At 34.9% G+C, this 26268-nt stretch overlaps 1 protein-coding gene across 2 annotated transcripts; it reads left to right on the forward strand.

Moving 5' to 3' along the window:
- The first annotated feature begins 2333 nt into the window (after window positions 1–2333).
- pip4p2 (phosphatidylinositol-4,5-bisphosphate 4-phosphatase 2) lies at window positions 2334–24862 on the forward strand. 2 transcript variants are annotated; one of them, XM_084131531.1, is made up of 8 exons: window positions 2341–2561; window positions 9776–9924; window positions 14870–14976; window positions 16258–16381; window positions 16952–17020; window positions 18424–18476; window positions 21567–21657; window positions 22231–24862. In XM_084131531.1, the coding sequence occupies exons 1-8, from the start codon at window positions 2456–2458 to the stop codon at window positions 22372–22374; spliced, it is 843 nt and encodes a 280-aa protein (XP_083987657.1). In that variant the 5' UTR covers window positions 2341–2455; the 3' UTR covers window positions 22375–24862. The 2 variants fall into 2 exon arrangements, with proteins under 2 accessions (XP_083987658.1, XP_083987657.1); XM_084131532.1 differs by lacking the exon at window positions 16952–17020 and having other exon boundaries at window positions 2334–2561.
- The last annotated feature ends 1406 nt before the right edge of the window (window positions 24863–26268 follow it).

A 26268-nucleotide genomic window follows, 5' to 3' on the forward strand; every position in this document is an offset into this window, starting at 1 on the left:
CATTGTGTTGAACGGGAATGACATTTATGGCCATGTTTCCACGGTTATTGCATGAAGTTAAATGGTATATCAATTCATTCCGTTATATCTTTCATAACATAGTTGAGAATCATCTTTATACATAGTTTGGTTAAAAAAATCCTGAAACCTAAATCCTGGAACCTAAAAATTGATTGGTGAATGAAAAGAAATCCCAATGTTTTTGCCTATACTTGTAATTTCTTGTCATTTTATTTTCTAAACAATGTAATCACATGAATAAAATATAATTTTAATGCTCTAAACAATGTAATGACATGAACAAATTAAGTATTCAAAAAAATGTACTCACTTTTTTCTGGGTTTCAGGAGGATATAGGCTATTTATCAAATTAGGATATGTTTTACAAAGAATAAACAAAGATTTGTTAAGATGAAATCAAATTATTGGCAAGGAATATACTGTGTGTGTATGTATATATATATATATATATATATATATATATATATACAGTGAGGAAAATAAGTATTTGAACACCCTGCTATTTTGCAAATTCTCCCACTTGGAAATCATGGAGGGGTCTGAAATTGTCATCGTAGGTGCATTTCCACTGTGAGAGACATAATCTAAAAAAAAAATCCAGAAATCACAATATATGATTTTTTAACTATTTATTTGTATGTTACAGCTGCAAATAAGTATTTGAACACCTGTCTATCAGCTAGAATTCTGACCCTCAAAGACCTGTTAGTCTGCCTTTAAAATGTCCACCTCAACTCCATTTATTATCCTAAATTAGATGCACCTGTTTGAGGTCGTTAGCTGCATAAAGACACCTGTCCACCCCATACAATCAGTAAGAATCCAACTACTAACATGGCCAAGACCAAAGAGCTGTCCAAAGACACTAGAGACAAAATTGTACACCTCCACAAGGCTGGAAAGGGCTACGGGGAAATTGCCAAACAGCTTGGTGAAAAAAGGTCCACTGTTGGAGCAATCATTAGAAAATGGAAGAAGCTACATGACTGTCAATCTCCCTCGGACTGGGGCTCCATGCAAGATCTCACCTCGTGGGGTCTCAATGATCCTAAGAAAGGTGAGAAATCAGCCCAGAACTACACGGGAGGAGTTGGTCAATGACCTGAAAAGAGCTGGGACCACCGTTTCCAAGGTTACTGTTGGTAATACACTAAGACGTCATGGTTTGAAATCATGCATGGCACGGAAGGTTCCCCTGCTTAAACCAGCACATGTCAAGGCCCGTCTTAAGTTTGCCAATGACCATTTGGATGATCCAGAGGAGTCATGGGAGAAAGTCATGTGGTCAGATGAGACCAAAATAGAACTTTTTGGTCATAATTCCACTAAACGTGTTTGGAGGAAGAAGAATGATGAGTACCATCCCAAGAGCACCATCCCTACTGTGAAGCATGGGGGTGGTAGCATCATGCTTTGGGGGTGTTTTTCTGCACATGGGACAGGGCGACTGCACTGTTTTAAGGAGAGGGTGACCGGGGCCATGTATTGCGAGATTTTGGGGAACAACCTCCTTCCCTCAGTTAGAGCATTGAAGATGGGTCGAGGCTGGGTCTTCCAACATGACAATGACCCGAAGCACACAGCCAGGATAACCAAGGAGTGGCTCTGTAAGAAGCATATCAAGGTTCTGGCGTGGCCTAGCCAGTCTCCAGACCTAAACCCAATAGAGAATCTTTGGAGGGAGCTCAAACTCTGTGTTTCTCAGCGACAGCCCAGAAACCTGACTGATCTAAAAAGATGATGGGTATTTGAACACCCACTTATTTTCCTCACTGTATATATAGATATATGAAGGAATATACTGTATGTATGTATATATATATATATATATATATATATATATATATATATATATATATATATATATATATATATATACAGTATATTCCTTGCCAAATTTTTATTTTAATAATTCCTTGCCATATATATATATATATATATATATATATATATATATATGAAATCAAATTATTGGCAAGGAATATACTGTATATATATATATATATAGAACTAGATCAGCTCTGTACCTACTGAACATTTTTATGGACGCTCCCTAGATGGACAAATTTACTTTTCCTCCTGACATGCACATTGTCCAGTAATACCGACGATGAAGGAGTGTGCATTAGTACAGAAAATAAACATCTTCTTGATAATGAGCAAATACATCTAGCAAGGTCAAATGAGTAGACTGGGGAAAGACTAGCGCGCAATATTGACATACAGGAGGAGGGGGAGATCCCGTCCCGTCCAGCAGTGATTTCTCATCCTCCCCGGCCGCTTACGTCTTTGACTCCGCCTCTCCACTGTCCCTGCCCCGCGATCTCTCTCAGTCTCACTGCCCCTCTCCAGAGCAGCGGACGACGGAGCCCTCCACCATTCGTCGCTGCTGCTGCTGCTGTTGTTGTTTTTCTGTGCTGATCTACTGATAGAATGGCTTCCGATGGTATGGATGAACGATCCCCACTGTTGTCCGCACCGAACTCGGGGAATGGCACGCCCACCGCTCCGCCGTACCCGCAGGACCCGAACCCGAGAGGTAAATGTGGATTGTGATTGACGTGGGGGTGCTGAATCATTTAGGGCGTATAGTAGTGAGCGGTGATCTGTAGCAGACTGCAGCCCATTTAATGTGAGACATTGTCCGTAGACAACAAGGAATAACAGCTCAGAGGGTTGTGCCAGAAAAACGGGCCTCAGTCTTCCAGATATTCCCAACGTAGAATCATTTGATGGGTACAGAATGTTGCATTCCTGGACAAGGGAATATTGTGTCGAATTATATGCTATTAGTTAGTAAACAACCTGCTTTATATGTTATTCAACTATTAACATTTGTCGGTCGACTGATACCGGTTCAGCCGACTGCAAATTTGTATTGATATTTCGAGGTGGCTGCATTTAAGATGAGGCTATTGACATTTAGCTTGCTAGAGATGTTTTGCTTCATTCATACACCACCAGTACCAGTTCTCATTGTCTTAAAGGCCCAGACCAAATTATATGGGGTCTATAAGCATATTAAACATTATAAGTGACCAAAACTATCCATAAGACACACTGATAAAAGAAACACAAAAAAGGGAGGAGGAGGAAAGATGTGAAGATTTGGTTTGTAGACAGACTAGTGTGCTGTTTTAGTTTTTGAACTGATGTGTTTGTACACATTTCTGTGTAACTTATAGTTTCTAAGCCAATTCTTAGTTTGTTATAATAATGCTGGTAACACTATATTGTCCTTGTTAAACATGTTACATGTACTTACTATGGATATAACAGTATATACATAATTACAAACAATCCTAACCCTAAACATACACTTTTAAAAATAAAGGTTCCAAAAGGAGGTTTGTGCAATGATGCCATTAAAGAACCATTTTGTAAAGAATATTTAAGTAATCTAAAGATTTTTGGTGCAAGGTTCCATGGATGTTAAAGGTTCTTCATGGAATCTGCCATAAAGAACCTTTTTTAAAGAGTGTATAGTCATCCTAAGTGTATATGACTTGCTTCTTTCAGCCAAACACAATCAGAGTTATATTTAAAAATATATATATCCTGGCTCTTCCAAGCTTTATAATAGGACTGAATGGTACCTTTTTTTTTCAAGTCCAAAAAAGTGACCTCTGACCCGACGCATGACGTATTGACGAAAGCGGAAGCGCAGAGGGTAGAGCAAAATAAAACACTGGTAATGAATTAGAAGTCTAAAACAAGAATTTTTAAAGGAGCTTGAGTTTTTTGCCCAGCCCTATTTGTTCAAACCACACAAGGCGTCTACTCTCACCTAAGTTTACTCAACATTAAAAAAAATGTAACCATAATGCTTTGTTATAATATAGACATGCAGGCAGGTCCCCCAAGTGTGGAGTTTTTAATAATTGATTCCTAGACTTTTACTTTCGGTTCCTCAGAACTTCCTCTAATCATGAATAATTAGTTGTGTATTTGAATGTTAGGTTGTTATGAGAAACCAAATCAATGCCAAAAGTTGAACAGACAGGTCCACATTTTCCAAGTCTGGATGGATCATCTTTTAGGAAGTGAAGCACATGTGATGGTATATTTTACATAATGGCTCACTTAGATTTTCTAACCAACTGTTAAATAAGACCCCAAAGAATGAACACATTCACGAGTAAATATGGGTTTCAGATTACCAAATGGACCCCCTAAAAATTTAATCAATAGGATTTTTCGTTATCCGATACCGATAACTTGAAGATACTAACAATCGAAACTAGCTGATACTAACTAATAAAACTATAATTCTGACATATAGCCTATGTGTTATACGCAAATACAAATTACTTGTAGCAATTCCTCTGAAATGTAAATTAAATAAGCTTTTTTGTTGATATAGTTATTGGCCCGTTACTCATGATCTCAAAAATGGTCTAAGCGGTGAAGTCTTGAAACCCATTTTTGATCTTTTGTAAATCTACCCATACTGTACTTCCTGATTAGCAGAAAAAGATTTACATTTTTACTGTAATGATCCTCTTACACTTCGTCTCGTTATTCATAATGGCTTTACCGTACCATGATCAGGTGATGTGGAGGGCATAACAGGGTGGGAATTATGTAATTTTAGGGGCAAGGCCATTTGGCCTCCACCTTTTTTTTTTTTTTAGGGGCACCAAGGCCATATGACAGGGCACAAAGGCCATCATACAATTCGATGGTTTTCCCATTCAGATTGATAGCATAACATCCTAATTTGGAATTTTTTAATAAAAAAAAACATTTTTTAATGAGAGCGAGAGAGAGCGCCATTACATCCAGAAGGTATACACCCTCACACAACAATAGAAACAACATAAATGCCAATAAAAGCATTCAGAAACACCACAAATGCCAATAAAAGCATTCAGAAACAACACAAATGCCAATAAATTAATAATTTCCTGCATTGTCGAACGCTCTTCTTCATGTGTTTCAAATATGGACTATAATGTTCAGTAGAGCGCCCTCAGGCTGCTGGTATGAATTGAAAACACAGCACATCAGTATACAGCGCTCATAATGATTACATCGACGCATTTGGCTATAAATTCAATAAAATATTATTCCTGTCAATAGAAATCTGATGTAATATATATATCAATATTTCTCCAAATCTGCACACTTTTGAGCTAAAAGCCCAGAGGGACGTTGTTTTGTGAATCGCTTTCATGACGACAGCACAGGAGTTTTTTATGAATGGGAGCGTCTGACGCTCATAATTCATATTAAAGGTATCGACTCATTTTTGCATTTCATAACTCCTGACACAAATTAAGACATAACTTTCAATATAAATTTCTCAGAATACAATAGTGGTCAAATACTGAAACGTGAGTCTTATATCTTTTTAATGATGTAAGTTATAGTTTGTCAAGGTAATAACATTAAATCTTATTATAGTAACTTTGAACTATTAAAAAAAAAAACGCTTCAGTGCGCCGACGCCGTTACCTCTCGAACCTTGCACAGGGCCCTTTTCTGAAAAGGGCACTTATCTACTAGCAAATAGATTTTGATATTTTTAGGTCAAACCGTTCTTGTCTGTCAGTCATATAATGCAGGTCTATGGTCACGGTCTCAAAGGGCATCCACAGAGTCCAAATTAAAACAATTCCCCATCGTCCAAATTAAACAATTCCCCATCGTAAGTACACATTGATGGCCTAAGACACGAAACGAGCGGTTTGTGTGAGAAAACGAACAGTATTTATATCGTTTTTACCTCTTGTAACACAGCGACGTCCAAGTGATCTGAGGGCGCCCGCGCTTCCTGCTGTGTGACGTGTGCGCAGACTGGTGCATACATAGACATATAGATTTCGCCTTGGCTACGGCAGTTCATGAACGAATGCCGTAGCCAAGGCGAAATCTAGTGTATATATCTATGCACCAGTGTTGACAACAGAGTGTCGTTCTTCTGTTGGTGCTGACGTTACATGCTTCTTGCACTGCTGTTTTGATGCGTGAGATCATCGATGTGATTATGACACTGCACCTGCGCGAATCCACAAACTAATTGAAGTTCAGAGACTACTTGGGTGGAACTTGGACAGGGCCAGGGCACACAGGCCACTGTGGCCGTACGATGATTTTTTTTTCACGGGGCATGAAGGCCAAAGTGTAGGGCAACGGCGGCCATGGCCGCGTGGCCGCGGTATAATTCCCACCCTGGGGCATAAACTATGTGTGCTAATGTACTCTAGCATTATTATCTGCCCTAGTATTTCAAACCCCTGGATTATGGTTTCTTTTGCTGTTTATGACCACAAGCATTTACTCACTGAGTCTATGAGAGGGATTAACTTGGCCTGTTGAGGGAGGGACTGCTGAGTCTGTGCACAACATTGCTTAGTGTGCTGAGATTGTTCTTTATTCTGCAGTTGCATTCGGAAGCCAGAGCTACATTTATTGGAAAAACCTGTGTGCATCAAACCCTATAAGTGTAGAACTGTGATAGTTACAGTTTGCAGGCTCTTTAATAATGATCTATGTTGTTAGACAACATAGACATAAAACGAAGGATTGCTTTGAGCTTGTCTGCATGATATTCACTAAATGAGTTTTATTTTAGTGATGTGATCAGTCCTCCGAGGCGAAAACCAGACCAATTATTGCTGTCTGCTCTAGTGATGTCATGTCTAATAGGACTTCGCAAGATAAGCAAATATTAGCTGATTGAAACTCTTGAATGTCTAGTAGATTAGGGATGGACATGACGACTAGATCAACCTTGCCTTGTAGGGCTGGGGGATTGAATATTGCAGTATTTATTATAAATGATTTATCTGTGCACATCATTATTTTTTTTTAATATGCCCTCATAATCTTTAATTAAAATAACTTCCCCTCCCTCTTGCAGCGACATCACTTCTCTTCTCTGATGATGTGTTTACTGGCGTGAGGGCGGGGCAACCTGTCACTCACATGACATCACAGCAATAGCAAACCACAAGCATCCAATCAGTTCCCGATGGACAAAATCAAGTCCCGCCCTGCATTTTTTCTTGTTTGAGAAGCCGTTTCACTCGGATATACATCACAATAGGGAAGGAAAGACTAAACTTCCTTTTCATGCTGATTTTAAACATATTTTTACCGATATTTGAATTTTTTTTAATGTATATCAGTCTATATTGGATATTTAATTGTTCTTGTTCATTTTCTTCTGATGTTATATTTTGATTTTAGAATTTACTATTATTTACTCACTTAATTCTTAACTCACATCACTCACTTAATTCCACTAAAACCACTAAATGTAATTTATAGCAAATCCTAAAATAAATTTTTCATACTGTACATTGTAATGTTCTGATGCCTAAATACACATTTATATTCACATTTCAAATTTCTGGTTGTAGTTTTTAATGTTTTATTTTTCATTTATTCAGACAATAGTATAGTACAGAATTTTAATATCGACCATTTATCAGTATCAGCCAGAATTGTAATTAATGCATCCCTAAAATAATGTTGTTTTGCACGTTATTAATACAGCCACATATTTTGAGTTAAAACTACAAGTTTGCTTGCTTATGGAACTGTACGTTCAGTTAACACATTCACTATTGTCAATGCATGCTAATCTCCCCTACACATGGGCCGCTCGACGTCTCTCTATTTTTTTAACATGATAGTAAGACGGACAGAGAGGGAGTTGCAACAACAGCTGGCTGCAGGCTCCAGGGTTGGGAAAAGGCTCTCATCTTACAAACAGTGCAGGCTGGTGTCAGAGAAATGAGACCTGTGCTTTCCATCTGCCCCTGGAGAGATGGTATTTTGAGGCATAAAGGAAATGTGCTTAGTCACCATGAAATCAAAATTGGCAATTCTGTTTTTTTTTGTTTTTTTTATGAAATATTGCAGTATTTATCCGTGCACAACATTATTTCTTTAAACATTAATATGCCCTCGTAATTTTTAACTCTTTCCCCACCATTGAGAATTTTTTCCGGCAATCTGTGTTTTCACTGTTACAGATATTTTGAAATAGTACAGCATCCAGATCCAAAAACAAGCGAAGAAGAAGATTTGCGTAAACCAGAAGGAGCGGATAGAAGTTGTTTATGCACAAATAAACTGCCTAACGTTATGGAGAAAAATGTTGAACCCACGAAGAGGTATATGACTGCGAGCTTTGTGGATGGACTCGATCTAACTGATCTATGTTTTGATCGTCGTTCTGAATCCAATCTTAACGAAGCTTTTTGTTCAAAATGTTATTTTTTGATGAACTTACATTCAAGTGTTGATAAAAAAGAATGAACAAAGCTATTTATTTATTTATTTATTTAAAAGCAGAGGTTCTGCTCTTTCTTTTGATATATTGACTTTAAATATTCATAAATCAAAATATTCGGGGGACCATGAAAGTTTTATGAATATGATCAAAAATACTGGCTCTGGATGGCAACTTAAAAATAAAACACTGGCTGCGAAAGAGTTAATCAAAATAACTTCCCCTTCCTATTGCAAGGACATTTCTTCTCTCTTCTGATGATGTGTTGGCGTGAGGGCGGGATCAACCTGTCACTCACATGACATCACAGCAATAGCAAACCATAACAATCCAATCAATTCCAGATGGACAAAATCAAGTCCCGCCCTGCATTTTTTCTTGTTCGAGAAGCCATTTCACTGATACGTCACAATAGGGAGGAAAAAACTATCGCAACTTTATTTATAGCAAATCATTTTTAAAACAATGCAGATAACTAATTTTTTCTAGTTTTAAAGGCTAATAACAACATTTTAACGTTTTTACATAGGATAAAATCACACTTCTTGGACAAGCTATGTATTTTTGGTATCCCGTAGCAGCACATAAGAGATGGATGTACCCCGACAGCTGAGAGATCATTGGGCCAAAGCTGCTGTCAGTTGTTTTTGCTGTGGTGTCACATGTTCAGTATGGCTGCAGTATGACTGTGTTGTTGCCAGTGTGATCTCAGAATGACAGACAGCAGGAGGAACATGTCTTAATTTCACCGAGAATAAGCAGTGGGGAATGTCGTGGCTGAGCCCTGGATTTCAGTAATACTGAAGACCAGGGGAGACTGAAGGCAGGGTTTGGCTGATCGCCCAGATATTGTACAATGGATGTGAGAGAATAATTGAGTGTGAGTAGGATGCACTTATTGCTGAACACAATGAATCTGCATTTCTGTGTCCTTTAGATGGAATTTCAAGCGAGACACATTTATAATATAAATATTACATCAGTGGATTCTGAGCACCAACAAGAAAGACATGAAGGCCTGTCCATTAATTCATTTCTAAGGTTCTATTATTCAGCAAAATGATTATGACTCCTTATTACACTGGAATACTTGATTCTGATTGGTCAATCGTGGCATTTCATAGTCAAATGTTTTTGTATAATGTAATTTCATGCCCATATATTTACATATTTGGTAATAACCATGTAAAAATGAGGAATAATACATGGAATAATGGAACTGAGCTGGTCATTATGGCAAAATAAATAAACCTCTTAAGGGTGATGCAAAACTTGATCACCCTGTCTGGGTTTATTTTTGCAATAATGACCGGCTGACTGTACATTACCAAACCGATAATACAGCATTTTAGTCTTTGCAGTATCTTGCAACAAGTTGGTAGGGTCAGTTATGCAGACTAACTGATACTAAGTGATACCAACTGATTAACATACAGTACCATCAACATAGTCATGCAGACTGAGCGACTGATTTTAAAGACTGCATGCTGGTTTCTCTCCTTCTGCAGCCGAATTACCTCCACCCTACACAGCCATTGCCAGTCCAGATGCAGGGGGAGTGCCAGTCATCAATTGTCGAGTGTGCCAGTCTCTTATAACTCTGGATGGCAAACTCCATCAGCATGTGGTGAAGTGCACCGTCTGCAGTGAAGCCACGGTAAGAGAGCCCCAAATGCAAATTAAGCTTAGTCATGCATAGGTTTAGTCCTTTATCCTTTTTTTTGTTCTTTTTTTTTTTTGATATACTTGGGGTGGGCAGTGTAATTAAAAGCCTGTCTCAGAAGTTAATGAGTACTTTATGGTAACATTTAATGGTATCATAATATATACTGGAATTTCAATGAAGAAAATGGTATGTATATTGAAGAACTATTTGGTAGTGCCTATTTCTGTATTATCCAGTCAATTAAATATTTTACTAATGGAATGTATGTCAGAGTTATGCTTTGGTTCTGTTTAGTTTCAGTGTTTTTTGGTTTCGTTTTTCCTGTACTCGTTTTGCCTGTGTTCCTTGCTCATTAGTTTCCATAGTTTCTAATTAATCCCACACATGTTTCTGTTCTATTTCAATAGCTATCCCTGGTATTTAAGCCCTTAGTTTCCTCGGGTAATGTGTATTTGCTGTTTCTTTCTCCTAGCATATTCTCTTTGTTTAATAAATAGTATTTTGATTCATCTTTGATTCTTGCCTGTTCATACACTGTTTAATTACAATGTACACTATCAATCAAAGTTCTGGGATCAGTACTTTTTTTAATTAATTTTAAATTAATACTTTTATTTTGCAAGAATGCATTAAATGAGTTCTATTTTAAATAAATGCTGTTTTGAACTTCTATTCTTCAAAGAATCCTGAAAAAAAAGGAATTATGTATTGTTATTTATTATAAGCATGTAGTTTTGTCGTCTGCCACTTTAAATGATCAAGGTTTAAAGTAGAATGGATTCTGATTGGCTGCCAATGTTTTTATCATTCATCAGCTGGCAAAAATATTTCCGTCCACCCAAAGGTTTTTTTTTTACAGAGGCTAGCGTATTTTTCCAATTGCTTTTAATGGGAGCGCCTAGTTCTCTTAAAACGCCAGCAGCGTGACAATGGTTTTTCCCTGCATCAAACATTATTTGTGGCGCCTCCCATCCAATAATCACAAAGAGCTTTGTGCTGTTACTTCTGATAAGAAACAAAGTCTCAGGTTTAAAATTCAGTATATTTTATCACGAAATTCAAACAATAAATGCCGTTTTGATCCTCTTAAATGCGACATGACAGATCACTGTAGCGCTTTAAAATAAATTATATCTAGAAAAACGTGCATGAATATCAGAATGTATGTTGAAAGATACAGTACAACATACCCAAATCTGTATCATGACTCATGTAATAACTCTGTAAGTCTGTTTCAACCACGGAAAGACTTCAATAAAACAGCTTGTGAACAATATCACTTAATGTTGCATTTACCTCAGGAAAGTTATCCAATGTTCACAGTTCGTTAGTTAGCTATAAAAAACTCTAGAGAAGAGCTTATTTACTTTTAATTATATATGTATGTTTGAATAAATTTGCCATAAAGTGTTTATGAAAACTACCTTATGTGTAACTGAGTTGTATACAAACATTTCAGCTTTTATTTGAGTGGAAATATTATATCTGGAAATAAATAGCAGTTGTATATAATAGCTCTGTTGTTAATTTTAACCTCTAATATTCTAGTGTACCAAATGAGAGGGTTCCTGCAGCATTATTTGGGAGAGATTTATTTTCCTTAAGAAAAATCTAACTATCGGTATCAACATCGGCCGATGTCATTCCGAATAATCGGCTATCGGTATCAGCGGAGAAATTTAGTATGGGTTCATCTCTAGTAATTATACATTTGTTACAGTGTATTAAGTGTAATTATATGTTTGTTACAATGTAATTATACATTTATTACAGTGTAATTATACTTTTATAACAGCGTAATTACACATTTGTTACATTGTAATTTTTTTTGTGTAAATATACATTTGGTACAGTGTAATTACACATTTGTTACAGTGTAATAATGTTTTACCGTATAATTATAAATTACAGCATAATAATTTGATTACAGTGTAATTATGCGTTTGTTACATTGTAATTATACATTTGTTAAAGTATAATTTTTACAGTGTAATTATTCGTTTGTTACGTTGTAATTATACATTTGATACAGTATAATTATATGATTATTACATTGTAATTACACTTTTGTAACAGTGTAGTTATACATTTATTATAGTGTAATTATAAATGTATTACATTGTAATAAATACACGTTTGTAACGTGTAGTTATACATTTATTACATTGTAACAATACATCTGTTACAGTGTAATTATACATTTATTACATTGTAACAATATATCTTTTACAGTGTAATTATACATTTGTTACAGTGTATCAATACATTTGTTACAGTGAAATTGTACATTTTTATAGTATTATGATACGATTATTACATTTTAATCATACATTTGTTACAGTATAATTATACATTTGTTACAGTGTAATTATACATTACAGTATACTTATAGGATTATTAAATTGCAATTATACATTTGTTACATTGTAATTATATATATTTACAGTGTAATTATACATTTGTTACAGTTAAATTATTGGATTACATTGTAACTATACATTTGTTACAGTGTAAATATACATTTATTACAGTATACTTATAGGATTATTTAAATGTAATTATACATTTGTTGCATTGTAATTATATATTTGTACAGTGTAATTATAGGATTAGTACATTGTAATTATACTTTTGTTACATTGTAATTACAGATTTTTTAAACATGTGATTATACATTTGCTACAGTGTAATTATAGGATTACATTGTAATTATACATTTATTACAGTGTAATCACATTCTTTGCATTGTTAATGTAATTTTTTGTGTAATTATACATTGTTACATTGTTATTATACATTTGTTACAGTATAATTATATGATTATTACATTGTAATTACGTTTTTGTCACAGTTTAGTTGCACATTTATTATAGTGTAATTACACATTTATTACATTATAATAATACATTTGTTACAGCACAATTATATGATTATTACATTGTAATTACACTTTTGTCACAGTGCAGTTATACATTATAGTGTAATTATACATTTATTACATTGTAAAAATACATTTGTTACAGTGTAATTGTACATTTTTTATAATACATTTGTAACAGTGAAATTGTACATTTTTATAGTTTTTTATACAATTATTATATAATACATTTGTTAGTGTAAATATACATTTGTTACAGCATAATTATGATTATTACATTGTAATTACACATTTATTAAAGTGTAATAATACATTTATTACAGTTGAATAATAATTTTGTTACAGTATAATTATAGGTTTAATTATTCATTTGTTACAGTGTAATTATCATTTTTTACAGCGCAATAATACATTTAATAATACTTTTGTTACAGCATAATTATAGGGTTATAACATTGTAATTATACATTTGTTACAGTGTAATTATACATTTATTACGGTATATTATAGGATTATTATATTGTAATTACACTTTTGTCACAGTGTAATTATACATTTATTATAGTCTAACTATACATTTATTACTTTGTAATAATACATTTGTTACAGTGTAATAAATGTATTACAATGTAATAATACTTTAACACATTGTAATTATATGTTTGTAACATTTGAATTATACATGTATTATAGTGTAATAATACATGTCAATATATTGCAATACAAAAGGCAACAATGCGTTTCATGAATAGTGACAACGTGTATTGTGTATAGTTCACCCAAAAATGAAAATGAATGTGTGAGGAATAAAGAGTTTTAGGGTCAGTACTACATTAAACTTCTAAAAATAATGTTGAATTTAATACATTATAATGCAATGGGGGAATATTTGTGTCCTGGTTAAGCCGAATGTCTTATGTTACCAGTAACATGTTATGCGTTATCATGGAGAGGATCCTGCGACCTTTCACCACTGATGTCTTCCATGGACATCCAGGCCCTTATCTTTTGCTTAGCTCTCCAATGCATTATTTTTTCTCAGAACGTACCAGAACGTTCATTTGGCCACTCCTAATATTCTTGCTATCTCTCTGATGGACTTGCATGGAGAGCTCCTTTGACCACATGATTTGGGTTCACAGCTTTCAAATGCAAATGCAATATTTAGGGTACGTTTACACGACAACGATGTACTAAAAACAGATTGCATGGGTGAGTCTCGTTTCCACTGTCACTTCGGGGCTTGATCGGGCCTCGCCGGGGCTTCCTCGGGGCCAACGTCCAGGGTTTTCTGGCCCGCCGAATACCTTGGTCCAAAGAGGGCCAGCTCGGGCTAGAGGAGTGGTTACGAACAAAGGCGAAGTTTACCTGAGTCTGGAGACGAAGCGCCGGATGATTCCATATACCAGCTAATATCAGCATTAAGACTTTTAACATCATTTTAGCTCAAAACTCACATTCATGTTTGAATACCTTCTGTTTGTGATCTGATGTGGATTCTTATCACCATATAAGGCAAAAAATATTTATACGCGATGCAAAGGACTGCGTGCTAACCATTACCATAGTAAACATGGTAAAGATGACCGCTTGAAGAAATCAGACAAATCATAAAGGCTATCACAACTATGTTTTTATGGTATACAGCTAAAATAACAAAAAATTGTGCCTGTGTCCAAATATATATGGACCTAACTGTACATGTTGGATTACACCTTCAGCTTGTTTGGTTCAGAATCAGACTTCCTATGCAGACCTGACCTTGATCAAATGTGTTAGTGAAAGGTTGCTCTGTCTAGATTCATTAAGGCAGCCTTTGACTAGTCCCTATTATAATAGAATTATTCAACATATAAAGACTTGTTGGTTTCTTACAAAGCATGCTTAAACAAGAGCATTTGAGGGTATGTAAGGTAAAATAATGCTTATTCATAAACCTAAAAAGGAGATTGACTATATTAAACCATTATAAAATATTAGAATTATATTACATTTAATTGTTTTATCTTGCATATTGCGTGGTCCCTTTTGAAACATGATGTATCTGTTTTTTAACAGCCTATAAAAAATCCACCAACAGGAAAGAAGTATGTTAGATGTCCTTGCAACTGCCTGCTAATCTGTAAAGACACGTCTAGGAGGATAGGATGCCCTCGGCCCAACTGGTAAGTGTTAAAGACACACTTTAGAGCGTCATTTAGTAGGTATGTGTTATGGGATCTGCAACAGTATTACCACAGACATGTATCACCATAAATGCTCAAACAAGCACTCTATGGCTAGGGGATTTGTACTTGGTAATGTCAAAACATTTCACATGCTTTTAGAAAGCGGTCTGAACATTTATAGTGAAAGACAAGCTGTGAGAATTGTAAGAAGTCACTGTTTGTTTAACCGGTACACTTAAGAATCCATTAGTTAACATTAGTTAATGCATTAAGTAATATTACCTTATGAGCAAAACATTTGTTACAGTATCTGTTAATCTTTGTTAACGTTATTTTATAAAAAAAACTGTTCATTGTTAGTTCATGTCAACTCAGGTCCATTAATAATGTTAAGAGATTCAACTTTTGATTTTAATAATGTATTACTAAATACTGTAATGAACATTAACTAATATTAATAAATGCTTTAGAAGTATTTTCAGAAGTAAACTAATTATTTTGTTAACAAATGAAACCTTATTTTGTGTTTATGGCTCATTTAGAATGATATAGAGAATATGGAGATCAGGAAAAATGGAGGAGCAAAAAACATATTATTTATATGGCCTAAAAGTTAGATGAGATACTGACAGCTTGTAATGTAAATCAACCATATCTTTAACAGTATAGTAGATTACTTATATAAAATGCATATACATATCAGTTGTCACTCTAATAATATGTTAAATGCTTGTAGTTTTATGATCAAAGCTCTGTAGTTTTTAATGTGGAGGGTAAAACATATAATGCAATGCAATGCAATCATAATTACTGAGAGATGTACAAATAAATGTTCCTCAAAAACTCAAATATTAAAAATGATATACTCAAATTTTAGCATGATTTATAATGTGATGGATATTCAAGTAAACCTAAGTTTCTTCAGTTCAGTAAGTGTTCATCGTGAAATATTACTAACAGTATAAAAGTTATTCTTATGTTTATTTCTTAAGTATGGTTAAAGATTTCACAATAAAAAGACACATGCACCACAACCTGAAGGAGGGTTTCTTCAGAATTATACTAAATAGCATTTTACTTGTTGAAAAAAAGGATAAACTATCAATCAGAAAGCATGTACAACAGGTTTTTCAGTTTTGATCGTGTGGATGATTTAGAGGCCTTACACATGTGCATAGCATATATGATTACAGGAGGCTTCATAGGGTTAATATTAACAACAATTCTATACAAATCTGTAGAAAGTGAAAAACTGACATTGTGTTTCTGGGCCCCCAGCAGACGCATCATCAACCTGAGCCCTGTGATGGTGATCCCAGAGGAGCAGCCCGCCCAGCCAGCTCTACCAGTCCAGCCTGAGGGCATGCGTGTGGTCTGCGGCCACTGCGGAAACACATTCCTTGTACGGTCATACATCTTTACATTAAAATCACTGACCTTTCTGACCTACAGTAATGTTTCTTGAAAGCAGAGAAGATCTGTGAATGCATTTTACATTACCTTTAAAGTTTGGGGTCAGTAAGATTATTTATGTTTTTGAAAGAAAACAAGGCTGCATGATGAAACATCAAAATATTACTACAATTTAAAGTAATTGTGTTCTATTTTAATCTATTTTCAAACGTAATTTATTCCTGTGATGCAAAGCTGAATTTTCAGCATCATTACTCCAGTCTTCAGTGCCACATGATCCTTCGAAATCATTCTAATTTATTCACATTTGGTGGAAACTATGATACACTTTTTTCGGGATTCTTTGATGAATAAGAAGGCTTAAAAGAACAGCATTTATTTGAAATAGTTTGTAATATTAAAAATGTCTATATTGTGATTTTTAAGTAATTGAATCCTTGCTGAATCAAAATATTAATTTCGTTAAGAAAATGTTTACTGACCCCAAACTTTTAAATGGTAGTGTTGAGTTTCACTAGTGCACATGTTCTTAGTGTCCTGTGATGCCCCTGCTGTATAGGGCAGCGATGATGAGTGGTCCCAGTCTGCCTCAGGCCTGGCTATTCGCGGCCCCTCTGATCTTTTCAAGGTCCTAATACACTGCCACCTTCTCAGTCGGTGGAACTGACTAAATAACAAACTAATTAGAAATAATGATAACAAAAAAAAAAAAAAAAGGTCCCACATGGTTCCAGGGCTCCAGACAGAGATTAAAATGTTTGCAAATGTGACTAATAATTAAATATATAAATTATAATTACAATTTTTATGCAACAATACATTTTTTTTAATAAATTAATTGTAATTATAAATTATATGTTTAATTATTAGCATATTATCCATATGCAGTTCTGTCAGATACCGCCCCGTTAGTCAACCCAACAAAAAACGGCACAAGTCATGATGTTTTTGTCAAAATTAAACAATTCCTATGACCATTACCAATTAAACAAATTCTCAATCATATCAGATTGGAATAAATTATACTAAATACAACAACACCTCATTTACATAACTTCCCAGACAGCAACATAGTGTAGGCCCAGATCCGGCCCACATCTGGTACGCGTAGTACCAGATGTGGGCCGGATCTGGGCCGACACTATGTTGCTGTCTGGGTTAAAGGGATAGTTCACCCAAAAAAATTTAATTCAGTCATCATTTACTCACCCTCATTTTGTTCCAAACCTGTATGAGTTTCTTTCTTCTACTGAACACAAAAGAAGATATTTTGAAGAGTGTCGGTATCCAAACAGTTGATGGGCCCCATTGACTGTTTTTTTTTTCCATACTATGGGGCCTGTCAACTGTTGGTTAATCATATTCTTTAAAATATCTTCTTTTGAGTTCAGTGGAATAAAGAAATGCATACAGGTTTGGAACAACTTGAGGTTGAGTAAATGATGATAGACTTTTCATTTTTGGGTAAACTATCCCTTTAAATAGTCATACTTTATTTACTGAATCTTCCTTTCATCCACTGACTGGTCAAAACTAAAGTAAGGATCTATGCACTCAATGAACTTAACTTCTGAACAATCATCTGTATTAAGCAATTCTGTAATTTGTCAACTAAAAATTTTCATTTTAGTCATTTTTTGTCTGTAGCCCTGTGACTCAAATGAACATAACTCCTTGTGGCCTACAGAGGCAAGATGCAGGAACTGAAACATTAGTTTTATTGTGAGATCTTCTGTTATAACCTTAAAGAATTCTTCCTTTTTTCAGGATTTAACTGCCTTTTGCCTTTGTACAGGGTTAAATCCACTAATTCTCCTAATTTATTCATGTATACATCTCAATTTATTCATAAAAAATGATAGTTGTTTGAATCATTTATCAGTTCCCATTTGAACTAATATTTGAATGTCATGCACTGACCCCTGGAATCAAGTTTGGTGTAGTAGATTATTAAATGAATTGATGTGTGCTGCTTTACCATGCTGTGTGTTTACTGAAGAACTTTCTTCTTAACTTCCCTTGTTTTTGCAGTGGATGGAGCTCCGGTTCAACACACTGGCCAAGTGCCCACATTGCAAAAAAATGTGAGTTGCCATCATTTGTCATATTCTTTGTACGTCAAAAATGCGATGTCTGTGGCAATACTCCACCGATGATGTGCCGTTCTCAGGAGAAATGTCATAAATCTCAATGTGCGCTGTGTGCGACTAGCCGGAGGTCAGGCTTGAGTTTGCACTGGGCAGTTTGTAGAAACTGAAAGTAAATAAACCCTTGTGAGTTCCAGTTAGAGAGGGAGGCGATGTGATGCCAGTCTGCCAGTCACTTGAGAGAGCGAGCGCATCATGCTGACATACTGAAACATGAGCTCTGCGCGCTAGTGACGCTGCGAGGGAGAGTTATGACAACAGATGTTGCAGCACACATGAATGGAGCCCGAGTGCCCACAGAATCCCAAAGCAAATAAGACTTCCACTCGAATGCAGAGCGTTTGAAGTGACAGAGAAGGAGATGCGAGCAGAAGAAGGAGAGAAATTAAGCACCTTAAGCTATCTGATTCATTGTGATTCCAGAAGAATGTTTGAAAATCCCATCACATGAGAGGCATGTGAAGAGTCATGGTCAGACTTAATGGGACTCAAACAGGAAAAAGAGCAGACCATGTGACTCAGTGACGTAGTTCTCTTTTGACTACAAGCGTTTGTTGGGCTGCTTTAACAAGATCAATCTTACATCTAAAAGGCCAGTTTTCCTCAAATGTGGCCCTGGACCACAAAACCAGTCACATGGGTAATTTTTTGGAAATTGAGATGTATACATCATATATAAGCTGAATAAATAAGCTTTTCATTGATGTGTGGTTTGTTAGGATAGGACAATATTTGTCCAGAGATAAAAATATTTGAAAATCTGGAATCTGAGGGAGCAAAAAAATCTGAACATTGAGAAAATCACCTTTAAAGTTGTCCATTTATGTTTGCGATTGTGCTGCATTCACTCACAAAAATAAATGTTTTATATATTTACGGTAGGAAATTTACTAAATATCTTCATGGAACATGATCTTTACTTAATATCCTAATGATTTTTGGCATAAAAGAAAAATCGCTAATTTTGACCCATACAATGTATTGTTGGCTATTGCCACAAATATACCCGTGCGAATTGTGACTGGTTTTGTGATCTAGGGTCACAAATTATATTTATAGTTTGGTTCAACCCTTAAATTTTGATTTATTGTTAATTAAAATACTTGTTTTCCTAAAAAGTAAAAAGATTATTTACTATAAAGACCATACAATATAGGTCAATATAATTTTTGTGGTTTTTGTTGTTGCTTTTTGCACCTTAATTTCACAAAAGTTAAAGCTACACTGTGTAATTTTTAAGTTGATTCTTAGCAAAAAACACTTTGTTCTTTCAAAATGATATGTGCTCATTAATGTGTAATTACTTCTACCAACTAATCAAGTATTCTCGTAAGTGTAGAATCTGCCATTTAGAATACATACGAGCGAGTCGCTCGAATGGCGGAGGCCATGTTGCACTTCCATCTTGAAAATACATTAGCCAAAGAGGGACATACCTGGAAATTCAAGCTTCGCCTTTCGCGTTTTGACACTCAGTGGCACCGTGACGAATGCGAGGGGAAGATTACTCACGACTGCCAGCAGATTTGAAATAATACGGCCACCGTAGGAGTTAAAACGCCCTCAGAATGGGAGGGGCTAGAAAGTAATATTCAGTTGGTAGTCATAAACAATTCCACCGCTAGATGGGAGAAAATCCTACACAGTGTAGCTTTAAATAGCTATGAAAGCAGAATTTTCCACTTAAGATAAAACTTAAGCATTTTGTTTTTTTATCAGTGTTTAATTTAGTTTACTTTCTAAAAATTAAGACAACTTAACCTTAATGTTATTGACAACCTGACCTTAATATTTATCGTGATGTCTTTTTAAAATACACATCATATTTTCTGTTATGTACTGACGAAACATTAATAAAACCCACAATAATTTCTGAAGTCAGTAAAGCCAGTATGTGTTCTGCACATCACCACCCTGGTGTCAAACGAAAATACCGTTTAAAGGGATACTCCACTTTTTTTTGGAAATAGGCTCATGTTACAACTCCCCCAGAGTTAAACAGTTGAGTTTTACCGTTTTCGAATCCATTCAGCCGAACTCCGGGTCTGGCGGTACCACTTTTAGCATAGCTTAGCATAGATCATTGAATCGGACAAGACCATTAGCATCACTCTCAAAAAAATGACCGAAGAGTTTTGATATTTTTCCAATTTAAAACTTGACTCTTCTGTACGGAAAATGAAAAGTTGCGATTTTCTAGGCTGATATGGCTGGGAACTATACTCTCAATGATATGACGCAGCGCCTGAAAATAGTCCCCAGCTCGGTAACTTCCAATGTGACCGGGACTAAGTTTGTCTAACCTATTAGACCTATTTTCAGGCGCTGCGTCATATCATTACGCCTGCTGGACTCATGGAACGGCAGTAAAGTTTCTTGATTATTACGCAGGAATGAGAGTATAGTTCCTAGCCATATCAGCCTAGAAAATCGCAACTTTTCATTTTCCGTCAGTCTTAGTACACGATGTACAGAAGAGTCAAGTTTTAAATAGGAAAAATATCGAAACTCTTTGGTCATTTTTTTGAGAGAGATGCTAATGGTCATGTCCGATTCAATGATCTATGCTAAGCTATGCTAAAAGTGGTACCGCCAGACCCGGAGTTCGGCTGAATGGATTCGAAAACGGTAAAACTCAACTGTTTAACTCTGGGGGAGTTGTAAAATGAGCCTATTTCCAAAAAAAGTGGAGTATCCCTTTAAACAAAATTCTTCTTTTCTATGGGGAGTGTTACTTGCTTTTAGACAAACTGAACAAAACCACAATTAGACTTTAAATAGATGTCTTAGTCATTTCACTTTTTTCAGTGTACTTTAGCTTCATTTTAGTCTAGTTTGGTTGTTGGCTTTCCTGTGTAACCATTGAATAACTCCTTCCATCCGTCTGTTTTCCAAACTGTTTTTCCTTTGGAGGTTCGCAGGCATTGACTAATTCCTGCTGTTAAACCATTATACCTCTGTACTAGGAGACAGATACAGCCCAGTAACTGCACTGGTACTAAGCTTGTGTGCTATCTTTGTCTTTAGCTCTTCTGTAGGCAGTGCTCTACCCAGAAGACGCTGCTGTGCCTACATTACTGTAGGAATGATCTGCATTTTCATTGGTATCGGTTTAACGGTGAGTATCGCTCTCTTTTTTGGGGGTTTGGGGTCAGTATGTTTTTTAGAGAAATTAATACTTTTATTCAGCAAGGATGCATTCAATAGTTTAAAAGCGACTATAAAGACTTTTATGTTACAAAATATTTCTATATCGAACAAATGCTGTCCTTTTAAGCTTTCTATTCATTAAAGGATCCTAAAAAATGTATCATCCCAACTTTGGGATGTGCTGGAGGAGACTTTACAGAGTGCTGGACTCTTGCGTTTTCAATACAAGATCTTGACCAAAAATGTATGCACTTCTAAATGTTGTGATGTTATTTCCATCAGTTTTTGGTCAAGATCTTCCTGGATACACTTAGAACTGTCGTTTTCTTTAGTAACAGTTTCATTTGAATCACACTTACATCAGGGTCAGATGATCATTCTCACAGTTTGATTTAAACCACATATTATGTTGCAGTTTCTAAAAGAAGTTACCAGCCACTCGAATTAGCACTTGGCAAGTGTCCGCTTTGGACTCTGGATATGTACTATTAAACTATGTTTGTTTGCTCATCACAAATTCCTGGTGTTTTTGTCCTCTCAGGTGGGCACTCAGGACTTCGCTAGGCGTTTCCACGCTACTTACGTGTCCTGGGCCTTCGCATATCTCCTGGGACTCATCTGTCTGGTACGGGCCTGCTATTGGGGAGCGATTAAAGTCAGCTATCCAGAGAACACCTTCGCATAGACAAGACAAAACGTCCATCCTTCAAGTCCTTTAGTGTTTGATTTTCTCTTGATCTGAACAGCTTAACCGTTGGATGCTTAGTCCTGTTACAAGAATGTTTTCAGATTGAGTTATTGATTAGCTCTGATATTTCTCTTACTGATTTGAACCCGCAATATGACGACTTGAGGAATTAAAGTGAAATCAGTGGTTCTAAAGCTAGAAAAATAATATGAATAATCCATTCATGGTACACCTCTTGGATTTGTCATGGTGGTGGATATTGAACATATTTTATGTACTGCATTTTGTTACCAACTTGACCAAAAGAGATGATCTTTTATGAACAATTTGCCCATTGCACTACAATTTTATGCAATTCTTCTGTTGTGTTGCTGCTAGTTACCACAGCTGTTGTGAGCTGAGAGATGTTATGTTAAGAAAGCCCGCCAGCACCCACGGCGGCACTATCCGTCATTCGAAATGTTCAGATATATTTAACTGTTCTTAAAATCCTGTGCCAACATTTTTATTTGATTTTTTTTTTTTTTGTGTGTGTGTTAGGGGATCTTCCTCTGATGATATTTAGCAGTATTTCCAAACCCATTTTGGCCGCTCAAACTCACTGTGAGCAATAATCATGCATTTCTTGTGGCTTTAAACAAACAGCATGTACACAGTCACTGGAACTCTAAAACAAATGTTCCTGGTTCAATACAAGCTCATTCAACAACACTTGTGGCATAATATTGGCTGATTAGCACAAAAATAAATTTGACTTTAGTAAAAACATATCTAGGTTACAATGAGGCACTTACAGTGGAAGGCCAATCTCGAAATATTCAAAAGTCTTTCAAAGTCTTGTAAACAATATGAGATTTTAAGTGTGAAAAAAATTCACTTACTCTATCAATCAAATGTTTGAAGTTGGTGAGAATTAAAAAAAAAAAAAAAAATCTCTTATGCTCACCAAGGCTGCATTTATTTGATCAAAAATACATAAAAAAATAATATTGTGAAATATTACTTTAAAAAAATCAAATTTAATATATTTTTAAATGTAATTTATTCCTGTGATGGCAAAGCTGAATTTTCAGCATCATTACTCCAAGTTTTCAGTGTCACATGATCCTTCAGAAATCATTCTACTATGCTAATTTGCTGCTCAGTAAACATTTCTTATTATTATCAATGTTAAAAAAAGTTGTAATAATGTAAAAGACTTTACTGTCACTATTGATCAATTCAATGCATCCTTGCTGAATAAACATATTTAAAAAAAAAAAAAAAATCTTTTTGACCCCAAACTTAGTTAGTAATTTAGTAATGTTGCTTTGGCAATTTTTATATTGTATTTTATTTTAGTTGATGTTTTAGTTGGTTTTAGTTTTAGTTAACAATAATAAACTTGGTTTGGGGTGAAAAAATCTGGTATACAAAATTTTATTTATTAAAAAAAAAAAAAAATTATTTAAAAGTGCGACAATTTTGAAAATAACAACAACAACACGATTAGTAGTACGTCAAAGGTAAAATTTAGGAATTCACAATTTATAGACCACTAAAATAAGCAAATTTGACCATGTGAACTCCTTTAAACAAAAGGTCAGATTTTCAGTTCAGCTTTTTGCCTTATCATTATGCTGACTATATTATATTATATATTTTAAGAAGAAAAAAAAAAATATATATATATTATTTTGACCCCGAACTTTTAAACGGTACTATACTACTCTTCCTATTTTAAATTTTACTACTTCATTGCCAAGACAATGTAACACCTAAAACTCTAAAACCCTGAAACGATTAGAAATGATTTAAAAAGCTGTAGAGCTCAAATAATACACAATTTGTAACACAAGAATTAATGCAAAATGATACGCTTCACATATCTACTTTTAAAGAAAATACTCCATTCCCATTGTAAGTGCCTCACTGTAACCTTTATTTTCGCTGTTTTTTAAAGAAAACGAGGGAAGAGTCAAAAATCATCTTTGTAGTAAAAAATATCTCTGTGGTAATCAACATTACACCACAAATGCTGTGGATTGATCTTACCTTGTATTGAACCCAGAATATTCCTTTCATTTCACTGACTGATCGGAAATAATGACACTTGGTGAATGGGAAAGGACGTGCATGATTTTAATTTGATTCTTTTGTACTCAGAAGCAGTGTTTTATTAGTCTGTTACTGACAAGGCACAGTGGAAGTGTTACGCCATGTGTCTAGTGCTCTTTCCTGTGTGTAGAATGTAAACTGCTACCCGCCTAATTCCACAACTCAGTACAACCTTGCTAGTATTGCTGTAGCTTACATTTACAGTACTTCTGTATTTTGTCAAGACAAATGGAGATAACTATACTATCTAAACTTGTTCTGAATGTGACAAGCCAGTGAAGTCCTTTTACATAGGAAACTGAGCACACAAAGTCTGTAGTTCGAGTTGGAATATGGCTTGGGTCTTTTTAAAACAATAATTTCTCAATAAAACAGAAAAATATTCCTTGCCCTTTGACGGTGTGATGCTTTATGCTAGCTTGATTTGAATTGTAATTTTAGTTTTGGTGCATAATCTCAAATGTGATGTTTTTCATTTCACAATAGCTTTCTGATTTCTATGGAAGCCCATTTCTGCCACATAAAAAAAATGGTGCTTTGGTAAATCCTAATTATGACATTAAAAGTTGTTAATATGACACTTATTCATAGTTATGAAATAGTTAGTTATGAATAAGTCATGAGATAAATGTGTAATTGACATACTAAGTCATAATTATGAGATAAAAAGGTTCAATTAATGACATGCTAAGCCATAATTATGAGATAAAAAGTTGAAAGTGACGTATACTAAGTAATAAGATTAAAAGATAAACATAAGACTATTACTAAGCCATTATTATGAGATAAAAAAGTCAAGATTATGAAATACTAATCAATAATTATGTGATAAAAAGTCAAAATTATGACATACCAAGTCATGAGATAAAAGAAAGTTGAAATTTGAGGTTGACATTCTAGATCATAATCATAATAATTATTAGTTCATAATTTGGACATTACATCCATTACGTCTTTTTAATGTCATAATTTTAATTTAGCAAGTTATCATTTTGATTTAGGGTATCATAATGTATACCTTTTATGCCATATTTATGACTTTTCAACATAATTATGACATTAAAAAGTCATAATTGTGACTTTTTTTATCATAATTGATAATTATGACTTTTTGTGTCATAATATCAAATTAGTATAATTTCGATTTAGCCATAATTATGACTCTTCATATCTTAGTATGTCATAACTTTGACTGTTTGTCATAATTATGAATTTTCATCTTATAATTATGACTAGTATATAAAAATTTCAATGTTTATGTCCTAATTTCAACTTTTTATGTCATGATTATGATTTACAAAAGCATGATTTTTCCTTATGTGGCAGGAATGGCCTTCTGTACTGTAGATTTCCTTTCATTCAGCACAATGTGTCATTTGGACAAATAAACTCTGCTTTGTAACGAGTGGCATCATTCATATTTTTGATATGAATTTTTGATAAGAGAATTCTTGTCTCCCCCATCACACAGGCTTGTTAATTAAAGATCCGGGTGTGTACTGCGTGTCTATGTAACACAGGCACATGACATAATTCAGTGTAAACCCAACAGCACACTGTCTCTCAAAGGTCAGGCTGTCATTATATATGTGAACATGCTCTCCTACAGCAGTGCACAAAACAGACGCAAGTCACTTCAAACATTGGACTTCTTCCTTTCTGGTCAATCATATTTCAGCCCAAAATAATAAATAATGCATTTACAAGAACAAGAAACTTGTTTAAGATGATTTTGGCATTGTCATTCTTTTCAGGACAATTCCCTTCATATTCTTCTCAATTCCCTTCAACAGT

This window comes from Abramis brama (assembly GCF_963993115.1).
Source record: "Abramis brama genome assembly, chromosome: 12".
NCBI classification, from domain to species: Eukaryota; Metazoa; Chordata; class Actinopteri; order Cypriniformes; family Leuciscidae; genus Abramis; species Abramis brama.

Coding starts and splice junctions, on each gene's coding strand:
- pip4p2 (XM_084131531.1), top strand. CDS start 2,456: ATGGCTTCCGATGGTATGGATGAACGATCCCCACTGTTGTCCGCACCG. Junction 9,925..14,869: donor CCGTCTGCAGTGAAGCCACG/GTAAGAGAGCCC, acceptor GTTTTTTAACAG/CCTATAAAAAATCCACCAAC. Junction 14,977..16,257: donor GGATGCCCTCGGCCCAACTG/GTAAGTGTTAAA, acceptor CTGGGCCCCCAG/CAGACGCATCATCAACCTGA.